Source organism: Myxocyprinus asiaticus, chromosome 44 (genome assembly GCF_019703515.2).
Source record: "Myxocyprinus asiaticus isolate MX2 ecotype Aquarium Trade chromosome 44, UBuf_Myxa_2, whole genome shotgun sequence".
NCBI lineage: Eukaryota > Metazoa > Chordata > Actinopteri > Cypriniformes > Catostomidae > Myxocyprinus > Myxocyprinus asiaticus.
The window spans coordinates 15,639,050-15,663,403 of record NC_059387.1 but is presented as its reverse complement, the minus strand read 5'-3'; the positions used below and the strand labels follow the sequence as shown (position 1 = coordinate 15,663,403).

Below are 24,354 nucleotides of genomic sequence, written 5' to 3'. Positions count from 1 at the left end.
ATTTAGCCTGAAACACACAAACTAAATGAGATGCACACTTGCATATCACATGCAAACCATGCATTTGTATGCTCACACTCAAACAAATGCACAAGATGTATGGCATACATGTCTGAACTTTTAAAAATGGGGCCATCTGTTTTCTGTATAGCATGGTCAAAGGTCATCAAGTTTTGGCGGGGAAGAAATGTAGGTCAAAAGTCAGTCCTCGTACCCTACCCCGCTTTTGCACACTGCATGCATGGTAATATGCATATGTGTGTAATTTTGTGTTTTGGTAGTTGACACAATATTTTATGCCATAACAGCAGCATCCTGCAGTGTGACATGTTATATTCCATCTAAGACTATTTTAAACATACTTTACTGGTAATACGTGTACATTGTTGTAAGTTTATAGAAATTGTAAACATTAACATTAGTTAATGCATTTGTTAACATAATCTAACAATGAACAATACTCTTGCAGCATTAGTTTTATTATCTTGGTGTGACAGGTATCTTGTTCTCTTTATTAAGGAGGAAGTGGGAGCCGGGTAAACAATCCACGCAGTCTTTTATTGACAGCACTTTTCAGTGTAACACAAAGTATTGGCTTTTTAGCACAACTCGGCTGCGTGCATCTCTCTCTCTTTCCTTCGGCAGTCTGGACACCCTTTTTATCCCCCTCCAGCTCTCACTGAAACACAGAACAGCTGTTAGAGATCATTTCCCACAGGTGTCAATCCTTACCATTCTCCTTCTCCGGGCCTCGCTCTCCACAGATGTCGCTCGGCCACGTCCACATCACCACGCTTGGTTAATGTTAATTTCGACTTCACGTGGTAACATTTAAAATAAATGGTTTGATTAAAATCAAAAATATGATTTAATATGCCCGAATAAACCTGAATACAATAGATTACACTAACAAAGCTAATTGGAAGGGTTAGATCAGGTAGAAATATCTCCTTTATGTGGTCCTCATGGAGCTATTTATAACCTTTGCAGGTTACTACTTTTTACACTGTATACTAATACATTAAACATAGTAACATTAAAAGTTGTATGCGTTAACATTAATGCATGCACTAACAATTAACAATAATATATTTATAAATTACCATTAACCAAGATTAACAAATGCTACTAATGAAATAAATATAATAAAGTTTTACCCATTTTTGTTATTTTTGTATAATAATTATACATGCAGGATTTATGACCTCATATTAATGAGACTATGTGGAATATTTGTACTTTCAAAAATAATTATCACACCACAAAACAGTTTAATTTAACTGAAACATTTAAAATATGAAACTTAATGTCTCGATGTTGAAAAGCATCCTGTTATTTGTCAACTACCGGTATAAAATCCATGTGTGAAGCAAACATATACAGTATGACCAAACTTTTGAATTTATATATAGTTAAAATGTGTAAATGTGTATATTTATATTTGTATAAAAGTTTCTGATACAGCTTGTAGTGATTGCTACAATTAAGAGTTAATTGTAGTAATGTTTATTTGTCTTGACTATGGACGTAGACTGGTAGTAGACCACACATGTCCTACCATTTGAACAAAAATGGGCCAAACAGCATAGCGTGTATTGTTCACGCTCCATTAAAAAAGCCTCTGAGTTTAGATGAGATGGTGTGATTTATACTTGTGCACTATGTCTGTTTTGATAGATGCTAAGCTACTTTCATCCCCCTTTTCATTGCCGTTTGTGCGGAGCAAAAACATTACATTATACACAGTATATGTGTTTGTCCCTCCATATATAGGTCACTCCTTACCCTACCAGTACACTCATCACACAGTTATGATCACTTCCCTGTGTAAAATGATTGATGAATGCTTTGTCCAGAGGGTTGAATGGTTTGAAGACATGTCAAACGAGAGCGGTGGGGGTTTAATCCTATGATGAAATGGCATACATTTAAATCTCTTGTATATGTGTGTGCAAACGCCTGTGGATTTTACCCATAGCTTTTTCATGGACTCTGTAGCAGCAGCCAAATCTACTCCATTTTCGAAGTCTCGGAGTATGACGTCTAAAGGTAAATCCTGCCACTGATTTTCTCTGAAATGGAATCACATGGCGTCTATCTGGTGCAGAGGAGAGGGTCATAGGCTTTTAGGTTAGTAGGTTATCCATTCAAAAAGTTTGTCCCAAACCCCAAATATGTGGTGTGTGTTCTTACTGGTAACTTGTTAGATTTATAAATTTGGATACATTCATTTGTTTTTTGTTCTATATGAACTGTAAATAATCTGGTTTAAATTTTACTAAAGTTTTTTTCTTGAAAAACTTTAATTTATTCTAAAATATTCTAATTTTAAAATTGCATTGATATATATTGAGTGATGGAAAGCGAAGGATTGGAAATTGAATTGCATTTAAATTATTGTGTTTGTTACAGAAAAAAATATATATTGGTAACACTTTACAATAAGGTTCTATTGTTTAACATTAGTTAATACATTACCTATCATGAATTTACAGTGAATAATTATATTTTTGAAGCATTTATTAATCTCGGTTAATGTTAATTAAAAAAATAGTTAGTTCATATTATTTCATAATGAATTAACTTATGTTAACTTATACAACTATGTATTAGTGTATGTAGAAAATAACATTAACCAAGACTAATAAATGCTATAAAAGTGTTGTGGATTGTTAGTTCGAGTTAACCAATATATTTAACTAATGTTAACAAATACAAGCTAATTGTAAAGTATTACCAATATTATAAATTACTTGTTTTATTAATGAAAAGAGAACATGTCACTCTTTGTTTTAATATTATGTTGTGCAAACTTTCCTTAAGTATATTTCTGTTTGTTCGACAAACATCAAGTAATTTATCTCCATTTTTTTTATTACAAAGTAATGCTTCCAGCATGCCAAGCTTTGGTACACAAACACATACTGCAGAGCTCAGTTTCTAGCTATGTTTGTGTAATCGCACTTTCTTTTTTGCCGCTTTGTAATTCTCCAGAAATGCCCCAGCACGCATGTATGTATGTGCATTTTTGTGCTGCAGCGACAGTCCTAAAGCATGTTAAATTGGAGACTAGAAGAGCTTCAGGAGAGAGAGAGAGAGAGAGAGAGAGAGAGAGAGAGAGAGAGAGAGAGTTTGCACATGTGGATCCATATACACAGCTGTGGCAGCAACAGAAGCGTGGGATCTGGATTTATCTACATTTTCTCTCCTCTTTATTCTCTACTTGCTTTTTTATCTCTTTTGTTGAGACTTTTTCTGCCTTTCCAAGCAGTGCTACAACAGCACAAGCAGAGAGGAGGTAGAGTGAGCAAAAGAAAGAGAAAGAGAGTTAGAGTTTTGGAGGGGAGAATCGAGAGAGAGAGCAATTGAGACAGTGTGTTTTGGAATGCACTGATACATGGGAATGGGCTGCTTATCTCCGTTTGTCCTCCTGTCAGTCAACTTGAGGCATACCCTCACACACACACGCACACGCACACACACACACACACTTTGAAGCCACTGTTTGGAAAGGTGGTGATTATCCCCTTCCCCCTTATTCCTCCTCCTCCTCCTCTGTCTCTCCCTCCGTCTCTTTCGTCTACCTGCACTCGTCTGGACTCATTTTGTGAGTAAAGATAGAAAGAGAGAGAGGGAGGAAGAGAAATGAGCGTGGAGGAGGAAGAGTGAGACAGAGAAAGAGAGAGATGGGTGAGCAGTCAAAGCTGCGATTCATTCTCCTTGGAATACTTCAGAATTCCAGACAAGATTTGGACACCTGAGGAATCGAGGGACATAATCAGTGTTGGATATTCCACAGAAGAACAGACTGAATATGAAGAATTTTTTGACCAATTTTAACCGAAACGTACATATGCAATACCACATGGCAGTGACGGCTGTTACAAGTAAGTGGTTAATAAAGTAATTTAAGTGGATTGACTTGAATGAAAAAGATACACACAATTCTGGATATTACACAGAAGAAGAAACTGAAGACTTTGAACTAGACACACACTTTTTGGAATGGTGTGATTTGATTGGATGGAGGAATTGTAATACTATTGCGAGTGATTGATTAATTATCTTCATTGGAGTCAAATCAGATTGTAGGACGTCTATTCTGCTCATTTCCACCTGCTGTGAATTTGTATGAGCATCTATCCACGTATGAAAACACCTCGTAACAATGTCTAAACAGTCACGTCTCGCTCGTCCAACCTCGGCGGGTCCGAGCTCCAAACTTCCCTCGCCCCGTCGCAACACACCAGCCGGGCGATCCAGGATTCTTGGCATTGGTGAGAAGGCGATGCGAACAGGAAGTGAAGGCAACATAGCCAGCCAAAGAACTTTTGCGAATGGAACAACACACTCTATAACAAATTTAAAAGAGGATGACGAGGTGGCCCAACCCAGGAGCAGAATCAGTCCACCTAAAGGGTCCACAGCAACCGTAACCCAGCAACAAGTCACACTGCAGAGTAAGTATGATTAGGAAATTATAAGAGGTGGATATTCCTGCACACACAAACTATACTTCTCATATCTGACCCCTGGTCATTATTTGGAAACTTTGGTAACTGTTTTTCAGGTGTCATGGTTTTGGAAGTGGTTGGTTATTTATTTTGTCATCAGTTCTTTTCCTACTCAAGATTTATTTTTAGTTTTGTATTTTGTTTTGATTTAGTCTCCATTGTGATATAGTTGTAAAGTGTTGTTTTGATATTGGTAATCTCAATGCTCTGCACTGTCAAATATAAAAAGTTGAGTTAACTTTAAAATAATAATAATAAAGAAACCAGCTTCAAAGTATTTTGAGTTTACTCAACTTTAGGCATATAAGTTGTACCAACTTAACAAGTAAAGTTGGATTGTACAGTACGGCCAATGAACATAATGTGATAAGTTCAACAAACTCAAAAATAAATAAATAATGGCTTTTACTTGTAGATCTAAGTTCATAAAACTTTTAAAGTTTAGCTGACCATAATTTTGGACTTCTAGAAATTGATATGATTGAAGCAAGATTTATTTTGAAGGCAACTTTTTCTATGTTAGATTGTTCAATCAACTTTTGAAATAGAATTTGGATACTTTACAGTTTAAGAATTGGGTAGATTGCATTAAAGACCCCATGAAATGACGAATGAAATTTTACTTCCTGTGTTGACATACTGTATATCAGGGCTAGTGAACAGGCAGCCCACGGGCCAAATCCGGCCTGCCAATCATCTTTGTCTGGCCCTCCGACTGATTTTTTATCAAATTGTCTCACCATCTGAAATACCAGAGCGCTCACTGTGCAAAACTCAGCGTTCATAGGCGCGAGCCTCAGCAATTAGCAGTGAGTTTAACAACGATCATTGACATCCAATGTATTTATATACAATTGCTTAGTTGTGTGGAGTGTGGTCAAATCTACAGATGTAAAAAATGATCTCCGCAGTTGTGACAGAAATGTTGTCGGCACATATGCACATTAGGCAACAAAAGCAATCGATTATGAAAACTGAACGTTCAAAGAAAATGCGCTGAAAAGTTTGCTTTTATTAACTATTCTTGAAGTGTCAAACGATCGTGTCTCACCTGTTCAGGGTCTGTAGGGCTTGGAAAAAAATTATAACGTGAAAATGAACTTGCAAATATCCTGATTATATTTGGTTCTGTACAGCTGTGAATCAGCCCTCTCAATCACGAACAGCATCAAATCAGTTTGTTCTTCTTTTACCAGTGATTTTCTACACAAAATCCTGGCTCCTGCACTGGCTATTGTGTGCAAATTCACAATATTTGCAGGACAAATTTTTTCCTCACTGAATAGGACACTACTTTATAGAGAAAATGGAAGAATAGACATTTATCTCTTTTTTATCTAATAGGCTTTAGTTTATATTAACTCAGTCATGAATCATGATTTGCTACTTGCAGGGGGTATGAAGGAGAGGGACATTCTCATTCTAAAGAATTAGACAAAAATGTATAAACGCCCATGAGTCTTCAGTATTTCTGGGCTATTTTCCCAGAAGAGAAAGAATGAATATTGTAGATACCTGATAAAAAAAATCTGATAAAAGCAACATGTCTAAAAGAGATTTTTGTCAATGTTTAGGAGTACACTACCATACAGTATATATATATATAGTATATGCTGTATGGTAGTTATATATATATATATATATATATATATATATATATATATATATAATATGTCTTAAAAGCTAATTGGCATGAACTAAAAACTACAAAACTCCAAATTTTATTTCATGGAGTCTTTAAGTTCGATGTAAGGTGTTTAAGTGATATTTGTCTTGATGTAATGTGTTTATGTGTTCGAGTTGATTATTGCATTTGAAGTGAGGTGTTTAGGGATAAACAGGCCTAGACAGAATCTGCATTTTTGCATGTTCTGTGTTGTGAATTCTGCAGAATGGATTTAAACATGGTAAAGTATGTCAACCGGTGCTGCGAGCACTAGACTCTCAGTGGTAGCTGAAAGCACAATCAAATTATCCAAAATATTTAAGAAATGAACACACCAGGGGCAGGGAATCTGTAGAGCATTGTGAATGACGGGTGTTCCAATTCTGTGGAAATCTGCGGAGCTTTCTGCAGTGATCTGCGGGTGGGCCTGGATGTAAGTATTGAGTGTACATACTGTATAGGACTTATAGGCAAATACTATAGCAGACACATTTGTTTGGTGTTTTATGTATTATGCACATTAGCATGCATGGTTTTAGGTATTTGGGTGTAAGTATCGAATAGATTAGGCTGAAAATGTGTGGGTGCATGTTTGATGTTTTTAAATTATTCTGGTTTTGTGGGATTAGATGAGCAGCAGTGCTCTTGTACCCCTTATGATTGATTTTGTGGAATTTTAGTGCATTTCTCTCAGAAGCACACAAGTTCCTCATCACATTGTTTCCTCCCCATTCCAGCACAGTGGGGTGCAGATTAATGTCAGCCTGTGTGTATGCGTATGTGTTTGTGTGTTGTTGGGCTCCTCTTTTTTACGTTTCCCAGTGGTTTTTAATCCTGTGTTGTTGTGGTTAAAGTGCTCTGTGTCACCTCAAAGTTCCTCTGAAGTTATTATATGCAGAACTCAAATCCTGTCAACTCAGCTTCCTTCGTACACCTGTCAGTCAAGAACCTCAACATAAAGTGATTAAACAGGGGGTTGATGGGGAATGTTCATTCTTCTCTTTCTTCCTCTATTCTTTCCATATATTCTGGCAGTTAAAAGGACAGCTGGAATCCATTTGTTACCATGCTGATTTGTCCTCCATAAAGGAAACAACATAAAGCAAACGTAAATCTGTAGAGACATAAACAGTATTTGAAAAAATCTCTCATGACGTCTCACAATAATTTGTAGGAGATGGTGAATTCATAAGATATTTTATGACTTAGCTCATCAGAAAAGGTTAGACTTTTATTCGGAGACCAATCAATCGACAAACAGAATTTCAAATTGATACAATACAGGCATTTCACATTTCAACTAACCTCCTATCCAACACTTTATTTTAAGAAATGAAACATCAGTGGACAAATTTGGTTACTCATTCCATATTTATTTATGTAATATACAGTACAACTGGCTGATATATGTCAATGACCTGTAACTGTTATTTAAATCATGGTCCGGTTTAGGGTTTGATTAAGGTGTTAGACCTTTAGGTTTGAGTAAGGAGTTACACTTGGGAAAAATCATAATAATATTGTTCGTTGGTTCATTTATTTTTCTCTATGGAGGAAAAGTCGTACGTTTTTGTCAACTTGTATCTCGTACTATTATTACTACTTGTTACGAAACCGGTTTGTTTTCCACAATGTATTTCAAACATTTCGTCAACGTATCTTCTCTCTTGCGTGTATCAAGAACACACCTGTTTTGAACATGTGAAAGTGTGAACAAGATTTGAGAGCAAACTGATCTCACAGTGAAATCTGAAACAGTAGGTTGATTTTCTTTAGCTAAAATTGGTCTATGCTTACCAAAATGTGAAACGCTTCATCAGTGGCCAAAGTGGTAAGTGTTGTTGGGCATATTGGCACATGTGAATGGCATTTACCAGGTGTAATGTCCATGGAGGGGCACCAAATGCGAGTTGAAGCGAGTTGTTTTCAGCTGTACAAGCTGTAATACAGGGATGCATATTTTATAAACTGAACTGACAACCCAAACCCTAAACATAACCATCAGTGGAGTAAAAATATAATGTTAGAGGGAAAAATGCAACCTGCGAATCACACTAGTCAATGATTATGCAAATGCAATTACTTCCTGGTTTCAACTTCCGAACACTGGTTTCCATGCTACTGACGCAAAAAGTAAAGGTAAAGACGTTTGAGCCGATGCAAAAATGTCTGATAGGAGATGGTGCTTGTGGGTGAGTCAGCATAATGTGGGCAATCCTAGGGGGACCGGGACTCTCGGAAACATGCCGACTTCCCGTGTGATCACGTTGTTGAGAGCTAGGGTGGAAAGCACGTTTGTGTTCTTTTTGGAGCTTGACACCCATAGTCACCTTCCACTTTCATTGTGTGGAAATGAGCAGCTTGGACATTCGGCTAGCAAACTCCTTTTGTTTTCCACAGAAAAAAATAACATCATACATATGAGTAGAATACATTTTTGGTGAACTATTTGTTTAATCAGTTCAGTTTTAATTTTAAACAACATAAAAGCATCAATTTTTTCATCAATCAATTTTTTGGTTGGATGAATGCCTCTCTTAACAGAAGTGAATGACTGATAGATGACCCAATATCCCTACTGGATGGGAGATGTGTGTTTGTTTTCTTGTCAGTAAAGGTCTCTAAAAATGCAGACTTTAACATTTAGTCTTAATAACCAAACTCATAGTGAAGAGTTAAATGTCCTGAAGGACCTCTTACTTAACTTCTTGAAACAATGCATCATGTAAGTTATACCGAAACATTAATACAACAAACACTTTATACTTTTCCATTCATCTTTGAACAATCACTCAGATCCAGCCAGAAGAGTTAACATAATCACTTGCGATCTGATACTTATGTTTGCTACCTAATCATGTCCTCACAAAAGTATCTGGAAAGAAACTGAATATAGTCTCTTATTTCTTTTCCCGTTTTATGTCTGACAGATAAAGTGATAAAGGTGAGGTTTTTTATCAGCAGTCTGCAGTCTTAAAGAGGTTTCAGTTTATCTGCAGGTAAAATGGCTGAGGCTTTTGTTTATATTACTGTTATAGCTCTTTGAAAGTTTATCACATGCAGGTGTAGTGGGACAAAGAACTGTATCACAGTCAGTAAATTTCATGGCTGGGTGGTCTTGCTTACTTATGGTTTAGCCAGACAGAGGTTATGGGAAAAGAAGGGGGTGGGAGAGAAAGAGAGAGGCAGTCCCAGTGGGCCTTTTTATCTAAAGTTTATCTTGAACTGGTTGCATCTGTGCTCAAGCTTCTGTTGTTTAGTTTTGCCATGCTTAGGCTGTGAGTGGTCACAATGATAGTTGTGTTTTACGTATCAGTCTGCGATCTACTGATATGAGAAGCATAATATTTCACAGTGGGATTATAGGATAGCTAATGTAGTACACCACCATAATGCAGTTTGACATTTAATTTGGAGTTTTTGCATTGCAGGATTCAAATCTAGAGGTGAAAGTATTCAGTCTGATGTTTAGTAATTCTCTTTCATTTCTAGGGATAGCTCTCAGAAAAACTTACCATTTCATGAAACATGTCCTTCCAAACCTGTGTAACTTTTTTTTTCCAAACAGGGTGCAAAGTGTCTTAACGCACCAAGCCTGAGCCACATCTGTGAATAATGACTTAAATTTTGGTCTGTATAGTACCTCACAAACATTATCATATGGCTTCAGTAGCCTGCACAAATTAAAGGATTTATGGTGCTTCCTGTCCTTTTGGTAGCTTGACCAACTCTGGTCACTGTATGCTTTCATTGTATTATGGTATATTTTTCTGAGAACGAGAAAAGAGAATTACTAAACATCAGACTGTTTTTTTTTTTCATACAACTTGTATGAAAAAAAAAAAAAACAGAGGGAACATTCTTCAAAATATCTCTTTTTGTGTTCCACAGAAGAAAGAAAGTCATAGGGTTTTGTTACAACATGAGAGTGGGTAAATGTTGACAGAATTTTTTATTTTGGGGTGAATTATTTGTTTAATGGTTAAAAAAGATTAATCCCATGATTATTTGGCACAATGTTAGACAGGGACAGATCTTGTAATCAAGGGCAGGATTTAATTTATAGATATGGAGGATGAAGCCAGTGGAAGCGCTATGAGGAGAGTGACGAGTGGGATTAGATTAATGAACTCTTTTTATTTACTCGTAATCCTCTCTGATTATCACAGATTAAAAAGTGAGACACACTTAATCCAGCACTGCCTAAACTGAACATACCAGTAGAACTCACTGTGCCAGCAAGTTCTGAAAGTGCTGTTCAATAATAAAGACAGAGTTTTTAAAGGAATAGTTCACCCAAAAATCCTGTCATCATTTAGGTATGTTTACTTTTTTTTTGCAGACTGTTCATGCTATTCTATTCATATGCATACAATGACCAGGGGCTGTTACTTTACCAGGGTTTTTTTTTTTTTTTTTTGCTCCTGGTCACTATATGCTTGTGTTGCATTAAAAGGGCAGTGTGAACATACTTCAAAAAAATCTCCTTTTTCCATTTAAGAAAGAAAGTAATATAGGTTTGAAACAGCATGAGAGTGTGTAAATGATGATAATCTTTTTGGGGTTTTCAATTTTGGGTGAACTATTTCTATAACTATTTGTTTAAATGTCAGGCAAGCAGAAAGAAGCTTGTATTTTGTGAGATAAATTATTGTACTTTTGTTTTGTTTTGTTTTGTTTTGTTTTGGTTTGGTTTGGTTTGGTTTGGTTTGGTTTGGTTTGGTTTGTTTTGTTTTGTTTTGTTTTAGTTTTGGTTTGTTTTGTTTTGTTTTTGTTTGGTTTGTTTTGTTTTGTTTTGTTTTGTTTTGTTTTGTTTTGTTTTGTTTTGTTTTGTTTTGGTTTGGTTTGTTTTGTTTTGTTTTGTTTTGTTTTTGTTTGGGTTGGTTTGGGTTGGTTTGGTTTGATTTGGTTTGTTTTGGTTTGTTTTGGTTTTTAAAACATTCAAATGAAAGAAGCCTGACATGGATGAACACTATTTGCTTGTCCCAAATTTATTGTACCCTAATTGCTCTTTTTAATCAGGTATTTCAGTTATTGGAAGCTGCTCTATTAATCTCAGACCAACACACTATTATACCTTTAGACAGATGAGATGCTCTATTTGTGCAAAACAGAATTTATGTGGCCAAAAGTTGATCCACAGGTCATCGACCAGCTCAGCGAATGAAAATTGGCTGAATGCTTTAATGTAATGGCAAATGGAATCTGGTAATTGTTCACTGTTTGACAGGGAGGATCAAAAAGGGGAGGGAGAGAAAGAAGGGAAAGGTTTATCATTCTATGTTGTGAGATATTCTTCTTCTTAAAATGCAGGGCTGATGTAAGGAGGAGGTGGACACTTTTGCTTACTTCAAGAATTTTCCAGGATCCTTTCCACTGAGCTCATAGGCTGATTAATCACCACTGCGGATGTGAAAAATGGCTTACAGGACATGGCCGCTAGTAACTAGAAGTTTAATGGAGTCTTGTAGACAGAGTTAGACAGACAAAGAGACTGAGAGAGAGAGAGAGAGACTCCCATAGGAAAGAAAAATCACAAATGCTCTTTTATATCTCAGTTATTTCACCTCAGCAAAGAGATTCAATGGAGATCAAAAAGAGACTTTTGCTTACGTCTCCTGCTTCTCAGATTTTTTTTTACTGAGAAAAAGGCCCCAGTTATCTCTCCTCTAAAGTTTCAGAAGATATCTCAACAATGTCTCACACTATGCTTATATTTCTTAAGATACCAAAGTCTTCAATCAAAATCAGAGATTTCAGTGTGAGCTCAAACATTTCTCATCAAATTCTTCTAAGACCAAATGATCTGAGCTATACTATCCACATTCATTTTAGAGCTCTGTAGTGTATATGTCAACTGTCTTTTAAGCGTCTCCTTTTATTTCTGCTTTGGAATTTTAGGAGAAACACCTGAGACAAAGTTATTACTTAAATGTAACATAATTGGGATCTCCAGTAAATCTCCTGTGCTTTGTAAGAGCAACTTTTGAGCAATATTTTTTCCCTCTGAACTGAAAAAAAAAATGTTTTATGAAGTATCCTAAAAATGTGCTTCATGTTGTACCATTTAAATTAACTGCTTTATCAAAGTCAGAAATGTTGTTTAATCTGACCAAACCAACCTGACAAATTAGGTTAAACACTAACAATTTAAAATGTAAAGGGGGAGGGGGGGTTGTAGTTAGATCAAGTAGAAATTGACCCTTAAGCAAATAGATCCTGTGTTTTTCCAACACTACCCACCTTAGACAAATTTTCCAAAATTAGGTTACCTACTAGGCAAGAGCCAACAAGTTTTGTGTGTTTGCACAAGAATATACATTTGAGTCAGTTTGTGTTGATGGGTGCTTTTTCGTGCTTCAGAGGGTTTAGATGATACAACAGTTTTGAAATGTCTTGGGTAATATGAGTCAGACATAGCAAAAGAAAGAGGGGAAGGAGAAGACCTCTGTCAACAGCACCTGGTTTGGTTGTCGATGCTGTTTTTCTGTCCCTCAGAGCTGAATTCATGACCCGGGGCCTCATGTCATGCATGAAGACTGCAGACTTTATCCACTGATTAGTTGCTGTTGCAGAGGACTGCATTTTGTAGCATGCACTGACACAACTAAAAGATAAAGTGGCCTCAAAAAGTAGTTGGACATTTGAGCCACTTTTAAACATGTCTGAATGTCATTGCATTAAATATCGAAATATCAAATCAAGTGTCATCTGGCAACAAATCAGTCTAGACCTTTTCTCAGAGCTAATTTTTAAGCTTGGGCTGTTATTAGATACTCAGCCCACAACAGCCCACTAAGAAAGTGTGCTTAGTAAAGACTCTTTCAACAACAACACCAAAAAAAAAATGGTACAGATACTGGAATGACAAAAACCTTTAGGCTAATGATACTCTCTGAGACTTTGTGGGGAAATCAGCACACCTCCTCACCACAACAAATTGATTGTTCAGAAAAGTTTCACTATACAGAGCAAAACAGATTTTTTGCAAACCTTTTTGCAAACTATGCTAGCTAAAACCAAGATAGAGATATTGAACCATCTTGTGAGGAGTCAGGGAATTTTCTGAGAGTTTATTAATGTTTGCTTCCATTGGAATCTGCAGTGGCAGAAATAGCCTAAAACTGTTCCTTCCTTCCATTGTGAGTATTCTTGGATGGGAATTTAGTCTTTGGTTCCCAGCTCTCACTCTGGAGGACGCTATTTAAAGTAACACAATGGTGGAATCCCTGTAAAAGTTTATCTGGTCTGATTATTCTGCGCTATTTAGATTAAAGTCACCAAAATATCTCTAATATGCCAATAAGTGACGTGCACAGACCTTAGCAGGGGCAGGGGCGAAAGGACATGGACAGAGTGTGAAGAGAATTCTGCTGTCAATAGTTGTTGAGCGGCCCCTGTAGCCCCCGTTCTGTGCACGTCAGTGATGCCAATTATTTTTAATCTTAGTGCATTCTAATGTTCTTGCCTTGATACCAAAACATACAGTGGCCCCAAAATCTATTGAAATGGCATCTGTAATCAAATGATGTTAATCACAACTTTTGAAATTAGTTTTGAAATATTAAACATTCTCAGCCATTTTTGCCATTACTTTTAACCAAACGGTTTCAAAATGATATTTAGTACATGTATGAAGTCAGTTCCCCTCAAGCTCTCACAGGTGTCCTAGCAAAGTAGTCACTGGTATAATTACTCACATTTACTCTGGACATGTTCCTCTTACATTTGGTAGAAAGCGTCCAAAAAAGGTGTCCTAAATTTGAACAGTAATTTTTTATTTAAATAACTTGTGAAAAAGTTTACTTGAAAAGTGTGCTTGTGATTCGTCCCTCAGCATATGTACTATTTGGTTTGATATTTTGTTATCTAATGCAATTATATTATACATTTTAAGTGTGGTTGAAGTGTCTAAATACTTGATCATGCACAGTTTTCTAATGAACCTCACAAAGCAAGTTCTTATGTAGAATCAAGTGATCTCTTATACAGACTCTCCTCCCTGAGTTTGCTGCAGTTTAATTGGATCTAGTGTTCTTTGCCCCAGTTTCCACAGTTAGCATGAGTCTTTATGAGGCTATTACCTCTGACAGGTTTGAGGCCCACACATAGAGTACTGACAGAAAATTTTATCTTTTAGTCCAAAACTAGTGCAGTGAATAGACTGTTCCTCGCATTTCACCAGTGGTTGTCTTTCTCTGTTTGTTCTGTTGCTGTTTTCTCTGTCTTCACCTTTTCTTTCACTTTTTCAGTCACCACATTTTGTTGTGTGAGGCTGCCACCACTTTTTTGGTCTGTTTGTTTACCTGGATACGTATCTAGGTCTCTCTAACTTCTCTCTCAGTGGCTTTGTTCACACTGCACTCAAATTTGATTTGCGCTATAAAAACATTTTAATCAATATTGTTTTGAGTAAAAATATCAAAACATTGTTAAATTGTGATTAATTTACTCGAGAAACAACACTGCATAAGATATCAACACTTTTTTCAGAGAATATATCTGCTCTGACCATTCAGACAGATGCATTTCAAAAAATCAGATTTTAATAATATTTTAAAGGGATAGTTCACCCAAAAATGAAAAGAAAAAACTTACCCTGATGCCATTCCAGATGTGTATGACTTTCTTTCTTCTGCAGAACACAAACAAATATTTCTAGAAGAATATTTCAGCTCTGTAGTTCCTCACAATACGTGTGAATGGTGATCAGACCTTTGTAGCTCCAAAAATCACATAAAGGAAACAAAAAAGTAATCCATATGACTCCAATGGTTAAATCCATATCTTCAGAAGCAATATGTGTGGGTGAGAAACAGAACAATATTTAAGTCCTTTTTACTCTAAATCTCCACTTTAGCTTTCACTTTCAGATGTGAAAGTGAAACTAAATAGGCACCACGTGATTTTCAGATGTAAAAGTGAAAGTGGAGATTTAGAGTAAAAAAAGGACTTAAATTTGTATCTGTTTCTCACCCACATCTATTATATTATTTCTGAAGACATGGATTTAAGTTTCCTTTATGTGATTTTTGGAGCTACAAAGATCTGATCACCATTCACTTGCATTGTATGGATCTACAGAGCTAAGATATTCTTAATTTGTGTTCAGCAGAAGAAAGAAAGTCTTCCCATCTGGGATGGCATGAGGGTGAGTAAATGATGAGAGAATCTTCATTTATGGGTGAACTATCCCTTTAAACCACATTTGCGTTTAGACTACAGAAAATGAAACTGATTTGAGTTGGATATGCAAAATAAATCAGATTCTTGCTGTCTGTCTTAACAAAACCTTTCTCTCTCCCTCTTTTTTTCTTTCTCTTGTGTTCTAGTTTTCTCGGTTGCATCTCTGTTTGAAGTCTATTGAGGCAAGCTCTGTGTGGTTGCTTATTAGGGTCAGCCAAGAGGGTTACACACACATAGACACACACACACAACTAATGAACACCCTCTACTAAAGAGAATCCTTTTTCAAAGAAAATAAATTTTAAACAAGGATGAATAAATAAAGGAATTTCCTGAAATGTTGGCCCTGTGTGTGTGTTTGCTTACTCTTTCTTTCCTTTTTTTCTTCTCTATTCTGACGCAGCATCTAATGGGTAGACAAGCAGCTGGTACAGAGTGACTAGTGATTTAGAAACAAGATGAAACAGAGCAAGAAAATGGGAGAAATGTGAGATTTTAAAAGAGGTGAGAGACAAAGTACTGGATTTCAACAGCTGTGATGAAGTTTCCACGTTTCACAAATTTAACCGAAGCATTGCACACTTTGCCTGTTTGTATTATTCCTCTCTTTTGGATTTGTTTACAACATCCAGGGAAGCATAAATAAAAGCAGTTCTTGTCAAAGCTGTAGCCTAGTGGTTAGCTCACCAGAAATGTAGCGCCACAGTGCTTATGAGAGATGGAGGTTCAAATCTAGCATACAATGTGTCACAGCCACACTCTCTCTCTCTCTCCCTAATAATTTCCTGTCTCATATATGCTTTCTCTCTCAACAAAAATTGGCAAAAACACTAAATTTCCATTCCTAGATGTTTATTTGACAATACAGCTTTGAAGCTGTGCTAAATACACAATCTAGAAACAGCTATGATGCAAAGCACATTTTTACCTCTAGAATTTAAGAGTTTTGGTCACTGTGCAAAGAAAATAGTAGCTGGTTGCAGTAAACATGATTGCATTGCTGATAAATGAAGTTCAAAACATAAATTCGGGTGGAGCTTGTTCATCTAGGCCTGCCAATCATATCCCAAAGATATATAAGTGGCTGCTTCCTTACTCCAGAGACGATTCTTCTGGCATCCCTCCACCTCTCCATCTCCACTTTTATATTTCATAAACCAATTATTGTTTAAAATTGTCTTTCTATTTCTTGCTTTAGTCAGATAGTCCAAGGGGGATCTCAGAGCTCAAGCCCAGTCCTGTGCTTGAGCCCCTCCGTTATGGACAGCACACCAAATACATTTACCTTAATGTGCTCCAGGACTATATGAACCAGTGAACATTATATCTGAAGAGTTTTTAGAGTTTTTGAACTGAAGCAACAGCCAGCGAACACTGTTTTTAAGGACTACAGGGCGAACAATGTCAGGTTTATGACTCCAATGTTACTTTTAAAACAGGATTGTGTTATTGATAAGTAAGGGAAAATGTACAGTCGGTACAATGATGATAATGAGTGTCTAATACAAGCAACATGTGGTGACAAGCACCTGTTAGACATGGCAACTCCATAATGCAGAGCTTAAAGATGCATCAAGTTAGTGCAATCCGTATAATGTTTATTGATAGTTTTAAGATTTAACATCCTGGTTACTTTCGTAACCTCCGTTCCCTGATGGAGGGAACGAGTCGTTGTGTCGATGTAGTGACACTAGGGGTCACTCTTTGGAGCCCGAAAAACCTCTGCTTTTTTTAAAAAAGGCCAATGAGAATTGGCGAGTGGAATTTTCATGCCACTCCCCTGGACATACGGGTATAAAAGGAGCTGGTATGCAACCACTCATTCAGGTTTTGTGCTGAGGAGCCGAGACCAGGTCCCGGCCATTTCAGCGGGTAGTTCAGCGTTGTGGCAAGAGGGACACAACGTCTCGTTCCCTCCATCAGGGAACGGAGGTTACGAAAGTAACCAGGATGTTCCCTATCTGTCACTCACTCAACGTTGTGTCGATGTAGTGACACTAGGGGTCCCTATACAAAATGCCACAACTATCTGAACTGTTACGTGAACTGGTGGTGTGTGACAGGCAGACCGCTGTGTGCCTCGTAGCCAGCACACCAGGCCATCACGTAACCTCCCCCAACACTCTTATGAACATCGAATGTTCCATCAGGAACAAGTCGATTGCCCAACTATAGGGACAGGCTAGCCCAGCCGAGGCCTCTTTCCATCTCTTTTCTCCCCAAAAAGAGTGGAATTTGTTAACTGACTGGGAGCCATAAGTGTCTGCGTCGGGGGGTGTCCCTCCCAAGGGGAAGACACCGCGTAGACCACAACCTGCCCAAAACGGGGGGGGGGGGGGTATTTTGAGTGGAATACATCACACGGTCTTACCGAGTCTTGTTGGAAGTATGTCATGTGGAGAGTTCCCATGGTAGGTCCTACCCGAAGGGGGAGGAATTTCTACAGAGCATGGCGACAGGAAGATGCAGTTTGCCGACAGGGAAATGATTTTGCGAAAATATCACATGGGGTTGCCTCCGGGGAACCAGCACATGTGGAGCACCTACCTCAGTACAGGGGCTAATTATCACACATACTGGGCCGGTCAGCGAGTTTCTCCGCAAACTCAACTGCCAGAGGGCTAAGAAGGAAAGTAAACCAGGGATCACAGTCTGTGAACACGACTGGGAGTCAAGAGTGCACGTCTTCACCTCAAGGGAGGGGAAAGGCGCTATGCGCAAGCAGTATACCCGGCCAGCTGTACCGGAACTTACCAGCTCGTGCCTGCCAATACACGGGACGAGACTGGCTCAACCCAGAGATCGTAGAACCTCGCAAAGGTGTTGGGTGCTGCCCAGCCCGCTGCTCTGCAGATATCTACCAAAGAGGCGGCACTGGCCAGGGCCCAGGAGGCTGCCACACTCCTAGTGGAGTGGGCTCGTAACCCCGCAGGGGGTGGCATGTCCTGAGCCTGATATGCCATCACGATGACCTAGTGGGCGATCCACTGTTTGGAGACAGTGCTTCCTTTCCGCTGTCCACCAAAGCAGACAAAGAGCTGCTCGGAGCATCTAAGGCTCTGCGTGTGATCCAAATAGATGCGTAAAGCTCGCACCGGATACAGTAATGCCAAGGCTGGGTCTGCCTTCTCCTGGGGCAGCACTTGCAGGTTCAACACCTGATCTAGGTCGTGGGAACATTGGGCACATAGCCCGGTCGGGGTCTCAGGATCACGTGAGAGAACCCAGACCGAACTCCAGGCATGATTCGCTGACAGAGAACGCCTGCAGGTCCCCTACCCTTTTGATGGAAGTAGGCGTAGTCAAGAGGGCAGTCTTTAAAGAGAGTGCCTTAAGATCAGCTGACTCCAAGGGCTCAAAGGGAGCTCCCTGTAGACCCCGAAGGACTACAGAGAGGTCCCACAATGGGACGAGGCATGGTCTGGAGGGTTTCAACCTCCTAGCGCCTCTCAGGAACCTGATGATCAAGTCGTGCTTCCCCAAGTACTTACCATCTACTGCATAGTGATGAGACGAAATAGCGGATACATATACCTTCAAGGTGGAGGGGGACAGCCGCCCCTCCAGCCTCTCCTGCAGGAAGGAAAGCACCGATCCAACTGCGCATCTCTGGGGGTCTTTGCGTCAGGAAGAACACCACTTAGTGAACAGACACCACTTCAAGGCATACAGGCACCTGGTAGAGGGAGCCCTAGCCTGAGTGCTCGTGTCTACCACCGCGGGTGGTAGGCCAATTAGTCTTCCGCGTCCCATCCAGGGGCCAGACGTGGAGATTCCAGAGGTCTGGTCGCGGGTGCCAGATGGTGCCCTGTCACTGAGAAAGAAGGTCCTTCCTCAGGGGAATTCGTCAGGGGGGGCTGTCGCAAGGAGAGTGAGATCCGAGAACCACGTCTGGGTGGGACAGTAGGTTGCTACTAGGACAACCTTCTCCTCATCCTCCCTGACCTTGCACAGGGTCTGTGCAAGTAGGCTCACTGGGGGAAACGCATATTTGCATATCTCACTCTCCTCACGACAGCCAGAGGATGCCATATGCCCCAGAAGCCTCTGGAAAAGTTTCAGTGGAACCGCTGTACTCCGTCTGAACGCCTTCAGACAGTTCAGCACCGACTGCGCGCTCTCTTTCGGAGCACGAGATCCCTGTGTGCGCACAGCAACTCTCGAGAGTGAGCTAGGATTAGCCAGTTGTCAAGATAGTTGAGGATGCGGATGCCCATTTCCCTTAGTGGGGCAAGGGCTGCCTCTGCGAACTTCGTGAAGATGCGAGAGAACAAGGACAAGCCGAAGGGGAGGACCTTGTACTGGAACGCCTGACCTTCGAGGGCAAACCGCAGGAAGGGTCTGTGTCAAGGTAAGACCAAGACGTGGCAGTATGCATCCTTCAGGTCTACCGCTGCGAACCAATCTTGATGCCGGACGCTCGTTAGAGTGCGTTTTTGCTTCAGCATCTTGGACGGGAGTCTGTGCAAAGCCCGGTTCAGTACTCGCAGGTCCAGGATTGGTCGCAACCCACCGCCTTTCTTCAGTACGATGAATTAAGGGCTGTAGAACCCTTTCTTCATCTCAGCTGGAGGGACAGGCTCTATCGCGCCCTTGTGCAGAAGGGTAACGATTTCCACAAGGTAGTGGCGTTCTCGCCCTTCACCGAGGTGAAGCGGACGCCGCTGAACCTGGGTGGGCGCCTGGTGAACTGAATCGCGTAGCCGAGTCGGACGGTCCGGGTCAGCCATCGTGACGGGTTGGAAAGTGCGAGCCATGCGCCCAAACTCTGGGCGAGGGGGACCAAGGGAATGATCACATCAGACATACCGGCGGGTGGGGCCTCGCGGCGGAGCGGAGCTCGAGGTGCCACGTCAAGGGGAATCGAGCCCCGAGGCCGTGCTGAGTCCAGGGACATCGAAGCACTTACCTGGCTCCTGCCGCCCACCATAAGATTGGCCGAGGAGGGGGGAGGAGGAATCTTGTCCCCATAGTCCATTGGAACCAATCCCGTGTGGGCGTGTTTGTGCCACAGCTGGGCGCACAGGGGCGGGGGGTCCGCCGCTGGAGCGCCATACCTGCCAAAATGGGACGGTGGTCCTGACGATGGCCATACGGACTGGATATGTGACCCAGGAGACGAGGGAACCATTCTTTTGTCAGGCTTTTGGGTGCCGCAGCCTCCTGGGCATGCAGCGACAAAAGATTCTCCTCCCGGCCCTCCACCGGGGGATGGAGTGGTCTGTTGACCAGCCCAGAGAAGTGGGTCTTCTCGCCCCTGGGTCGCCCATCTCTGGGGCGCTTCAAAGCCTTCCTCGTGTTTTTAGCAGCCAGCTGCGAGACGGGTGGCATCTGCTTCCTGCGGAGGGCTCCACGCCGGAGCCGGGCCATGGGGGCGGGCTGTGGCAGAGCCGGTGTTGTTGCTGCAGGAGGACGACCTTGGCGACGAGCAGACAGGGTGCGGGGTCTTATGCCACGCCAGGGCAGGATATGTTGCAAGGTCTCTGTCTGCTTCTTCACCGGTGAGAACTGCTGGGCAAATTCCTCGACAATGTCGCCTTATCCACCTGGGTGATCACCGAATACCCCCTGGCCACTCCACCATCGAGGGTAGTGAGAGTGGGGGAGCTGAAAGACCAGGACCGGGCAGTAAAAGGTGCCTCCCATGATCTTGTCAGCTCCTCATGCACTTCCGGGAAGAAAGGAACGGGGGTGGGGCATGGCCGTGGGCAGCGCCCCGAGCCCAGGAACCAATGTCGAGCCGCGAGGGTTCAGAGGAGAGTGGAGGGTTCCACTCTAGCCCGATGCTCGTGGCCACCCGGGAAAGCATGTCCGTCATTTCCGCATCGGCATGAGACTGGGCGACCGTTCCCAAAGGAGGAAGCGCAGCTGAAGCCTCTGTGTCAGACTGTACGAGCCCGCTCTCTGATGCTGTGCTCGATAACTCATCGTCATCCCGAGCTCCGAATGAGAAGTCGAACTCGTGCTGAGACGAGCCGGCGGTCTCGTGCGAGAGCCCAATTGGGGCAAGCGAGTGTGCTGGGGAATGGGAGGTCCGTGGAGGGATACCCGGCGGAGGTGGTCCCATTGATGTGCCCAAATCGCCCCCAGTGCTAACCGACGTGGCCTCAAACCCATAGGTAGAAGGACCGGTGCGGGGAGCCGTGCCCAGACACGTAAGACAGCGATCGTGGCCGTCAGAAGTGGAGAGATAACAACTGCAACCAGGAATAACACACAAATGGAAAGGCATCTTTAAAAAGACATTTTGTGTGTGTGCCGCTCTTTTTGTGAATGAAAATATACTCTTTTAGAATATACTTTTCGCTCTGCCGAAGTGCCCAGGGGCGTTCTCTGCACTCCACGGGTGCAGAGGGGGAGAAACCGCTGAAATGCATCGTAAATCCAGCAGGTTTGAGGTGCGTCTTTGGAGGGAATTGAATTCAGTGCACTGAATACAACCGCTCGGCTCCAAAGAGAAAATCTGAATGAGTGGTTGCATACCAGCTCCTTTTATATGTCCGGGGGAGTGGCATGCATATTCCACTCGCCAATTCTCATTGGCCTTTTTTAAAAAAAGCAGAGGTTTTTGGGGCTCCCAAGAGTGACCACTAGTGTCACTACATCGACACAATGTCGAGTGAGTGACAGATAGGGAATTGATATTGACTGCTGAATTTGTCAGGCTGCCGTTGTGCAGCTCTTTGATTTACTGAAATACGAAGTTGAGCTGATATATGCTCTGAGGCAGCGTGTAGATTCTTGGGCGTAATAAATCAGCATGTGCTCATCTGTAGCACCCCAACAGCTATTGAACAAAAAGATTCAGTGAGCGAAACATCAACAGCTGTCTCCAGGTACTGAAAGATGTGTGTGTCTGTGTGTGTATGGTTGATAGGATGAGGAATCTACTTGTTGAGACATATATTGTTTTGCTGGGCTAGCTTGACCGTTTGTGTATGTGTGTGACTATGTGTGTGTTTGTGTGCTCATGCCATTTTGTAATTAAGTGTACTAAGTCTTCATGACTGATTTCTGTAATTGATCGAAGCTGTTCCATTTTCGTTGTGTGTTTATAAAACTATAAGTCGCATATGCGTGGTCGTGTTTCTTTAGCTTTTAGAAGTCATCTTATTATGATTTAATGTGCATTATGGTTTTCAGATAAATGTCATAAACCATATGTATTTATACTGTAACTCAGGGCCTTTTTTTAGTTTTCAACCACAAAGTCACAAGTATGAAAATGTTTTTCAGAAAACCTCGGATATTTGTTTGTGAAAAGTATGAAAAACATTCTCAATTGATATATATATATATTTTTTATTTTTTTTTTGCACTGTAGCTGAACTTTATTGCCTTAATTTGGTTGTATGTCTCCTGTTTTCTCTCCAGTCCAAGTATATATAATTATATATAATTATAAAAAAAAAAAATTATAAAAAAAATTAACTACACAAAATAAATAAAAGTCTATGATATGTCCCCATCAGTGTTGGGGAAGCTACTTTAGATGTAACTGTATACTTACACACTAATAAAACTAGAAAACCCCCGATTTTATATATCAAAGTCAAAATATGGCGATAAACAGCAGCAATTAACTACATATTCACTTTAAAACAGAAAACTCTTATTTTTAACAAAGTCCCTTTTTAAGGCTGCGGACTCAAGTGTATCAGTGAATCATTTTATGTGAACTAGTTAATTCACTTTAACCATCCAAATGAACCCACTCACTAAAAGGAGTCGAAGTTCCCAACACTAAATATAAGAGGATGGTTTATTTTAACCGTTTCATTTACATTAACTGTCCGAAATAGCTGATTCACCTAACTGATTTGGTTTTCCCAGCGCTACATAAGAGAGGATGATTTTGGTGAGCGTGTTTGATTAATCCCTCAGCTCCATTGATGCATTCGCAATACAGTGTGAAAATTGAAGCGTTTTGTGACACTACAGAGCTACTCAATGGAAAATGTTGCTAGTCACTGGAAAAGCTACACCATTGTGAAAAAAACACGTGTTTGTGTGTGCGCCTGTATGCGTGTACAAATACTCTGTTGTGTAAACTTCATGTTTTGAAAATTATTGTGGCATGGGGGGCGTGGTCATGTGTCGTCTACGGGAGAGGGAGAGTGGTAAGGATCGTCACCTGGGTTATGATTACTCTAACACCTGTCTCTAATTATAGTTATGGCGGAGGGAGACCTGAAAAGGCACGCCAAGGCGTCAGAGCGGAGAGAGCACCGGCAAAACAAAGAGCCCTGATTTCTGAGTTGGCTATAAGCCGTAACCATAAAAAAAATAAAGACTGACCTTGACTGTTCGCTGTCTCCTGACTCCTCCATTGCCCACGAACTTAGAACCTTTTAACAATTGTCTAGTGTGTATAAAACAGAGAGAAGCTAGATTCTTGCTTTAGTTTCACAGTAACAGCCTCTCTGCATATTGGAATTTGATAAACGTCCCCATAATCAGACTCAGGAAATGGAATGAGTTCAGCCACTATGATATCATCAGTCAGACAGCCAGACCAATCATCTCATTTCTGACTCTGAATTCCTTCAGGCTCACCAAAACACACAAAATCGCAGAATGCTGAGCATAATTAAAGGAAAAACTCTCCAATTTGGAGAGTTATTGTTAATCTGATGGCTTCCTGAACCAGCTATCACATCTCATCTTTTGAAAAGCTGTCGTTGCCTGTAAATTGTGGTTTTTGTTTCTCCTTTTCTTGTCAGCTCTTTAACTTTTGTAGCCTGCAGTAAGATTATATTTTAGACCAGGGCCAATGACTGAAAATAGTGGTGATAATCACTGCAGTTCATCTGAATTTGTCCTTGTGAGTAAAATGTAAGTGTTTTAAGATGGAGTTTAGTTCAGGTTTGACCAGCCCTAATTTCCTAACAAGTTGGTTCTCTTCTATTTCCTGGACTCTAATGGGACTTTTCCACTGCACGGTACAGCTCAACTCAACTCGACTCTGCTCGCTTTTGGGGGGTTTTC

At 40.6% G+C, this 24,354-nt stretch overlaps 1 protein-coding gene across 7 annotated transcripts in view; it reads left to right on the top strand.

Annotated features, from left to right (window-relative positions):
* The window catches only part of LOC127434082 (sickle tail protein-like), a 186,389-nt gene that overhangs the window by 39,260 nt on the left and 122,775 nt on the right, over nt 1–24,354 (top strand). For 4 of the 7 annotated variants that reach the window (XM_051686537.1, XM_051686538.1, XM_051686543.1 and 1 more), the window contains exon 1: nt 3,994–4,460. The exons of 1 other annotated variant lie outside the window; for it this stretch is intronic. In XM_051686537.1, the coding sequence (XP_051542497.1) occupies nt 4,169–4,460 (292 nt within the window). In that variant the 5' untranslated portion in view covers nt 3,994–4,168. Of the gene's footprint in view, nt 1–3,979; nt 4,461–24,354 lie in introns of those variants that run through there. 2 more of the 7 variants (XM_051686541.1, XM_051686536.1) reach the window with 2 other exon arrangements.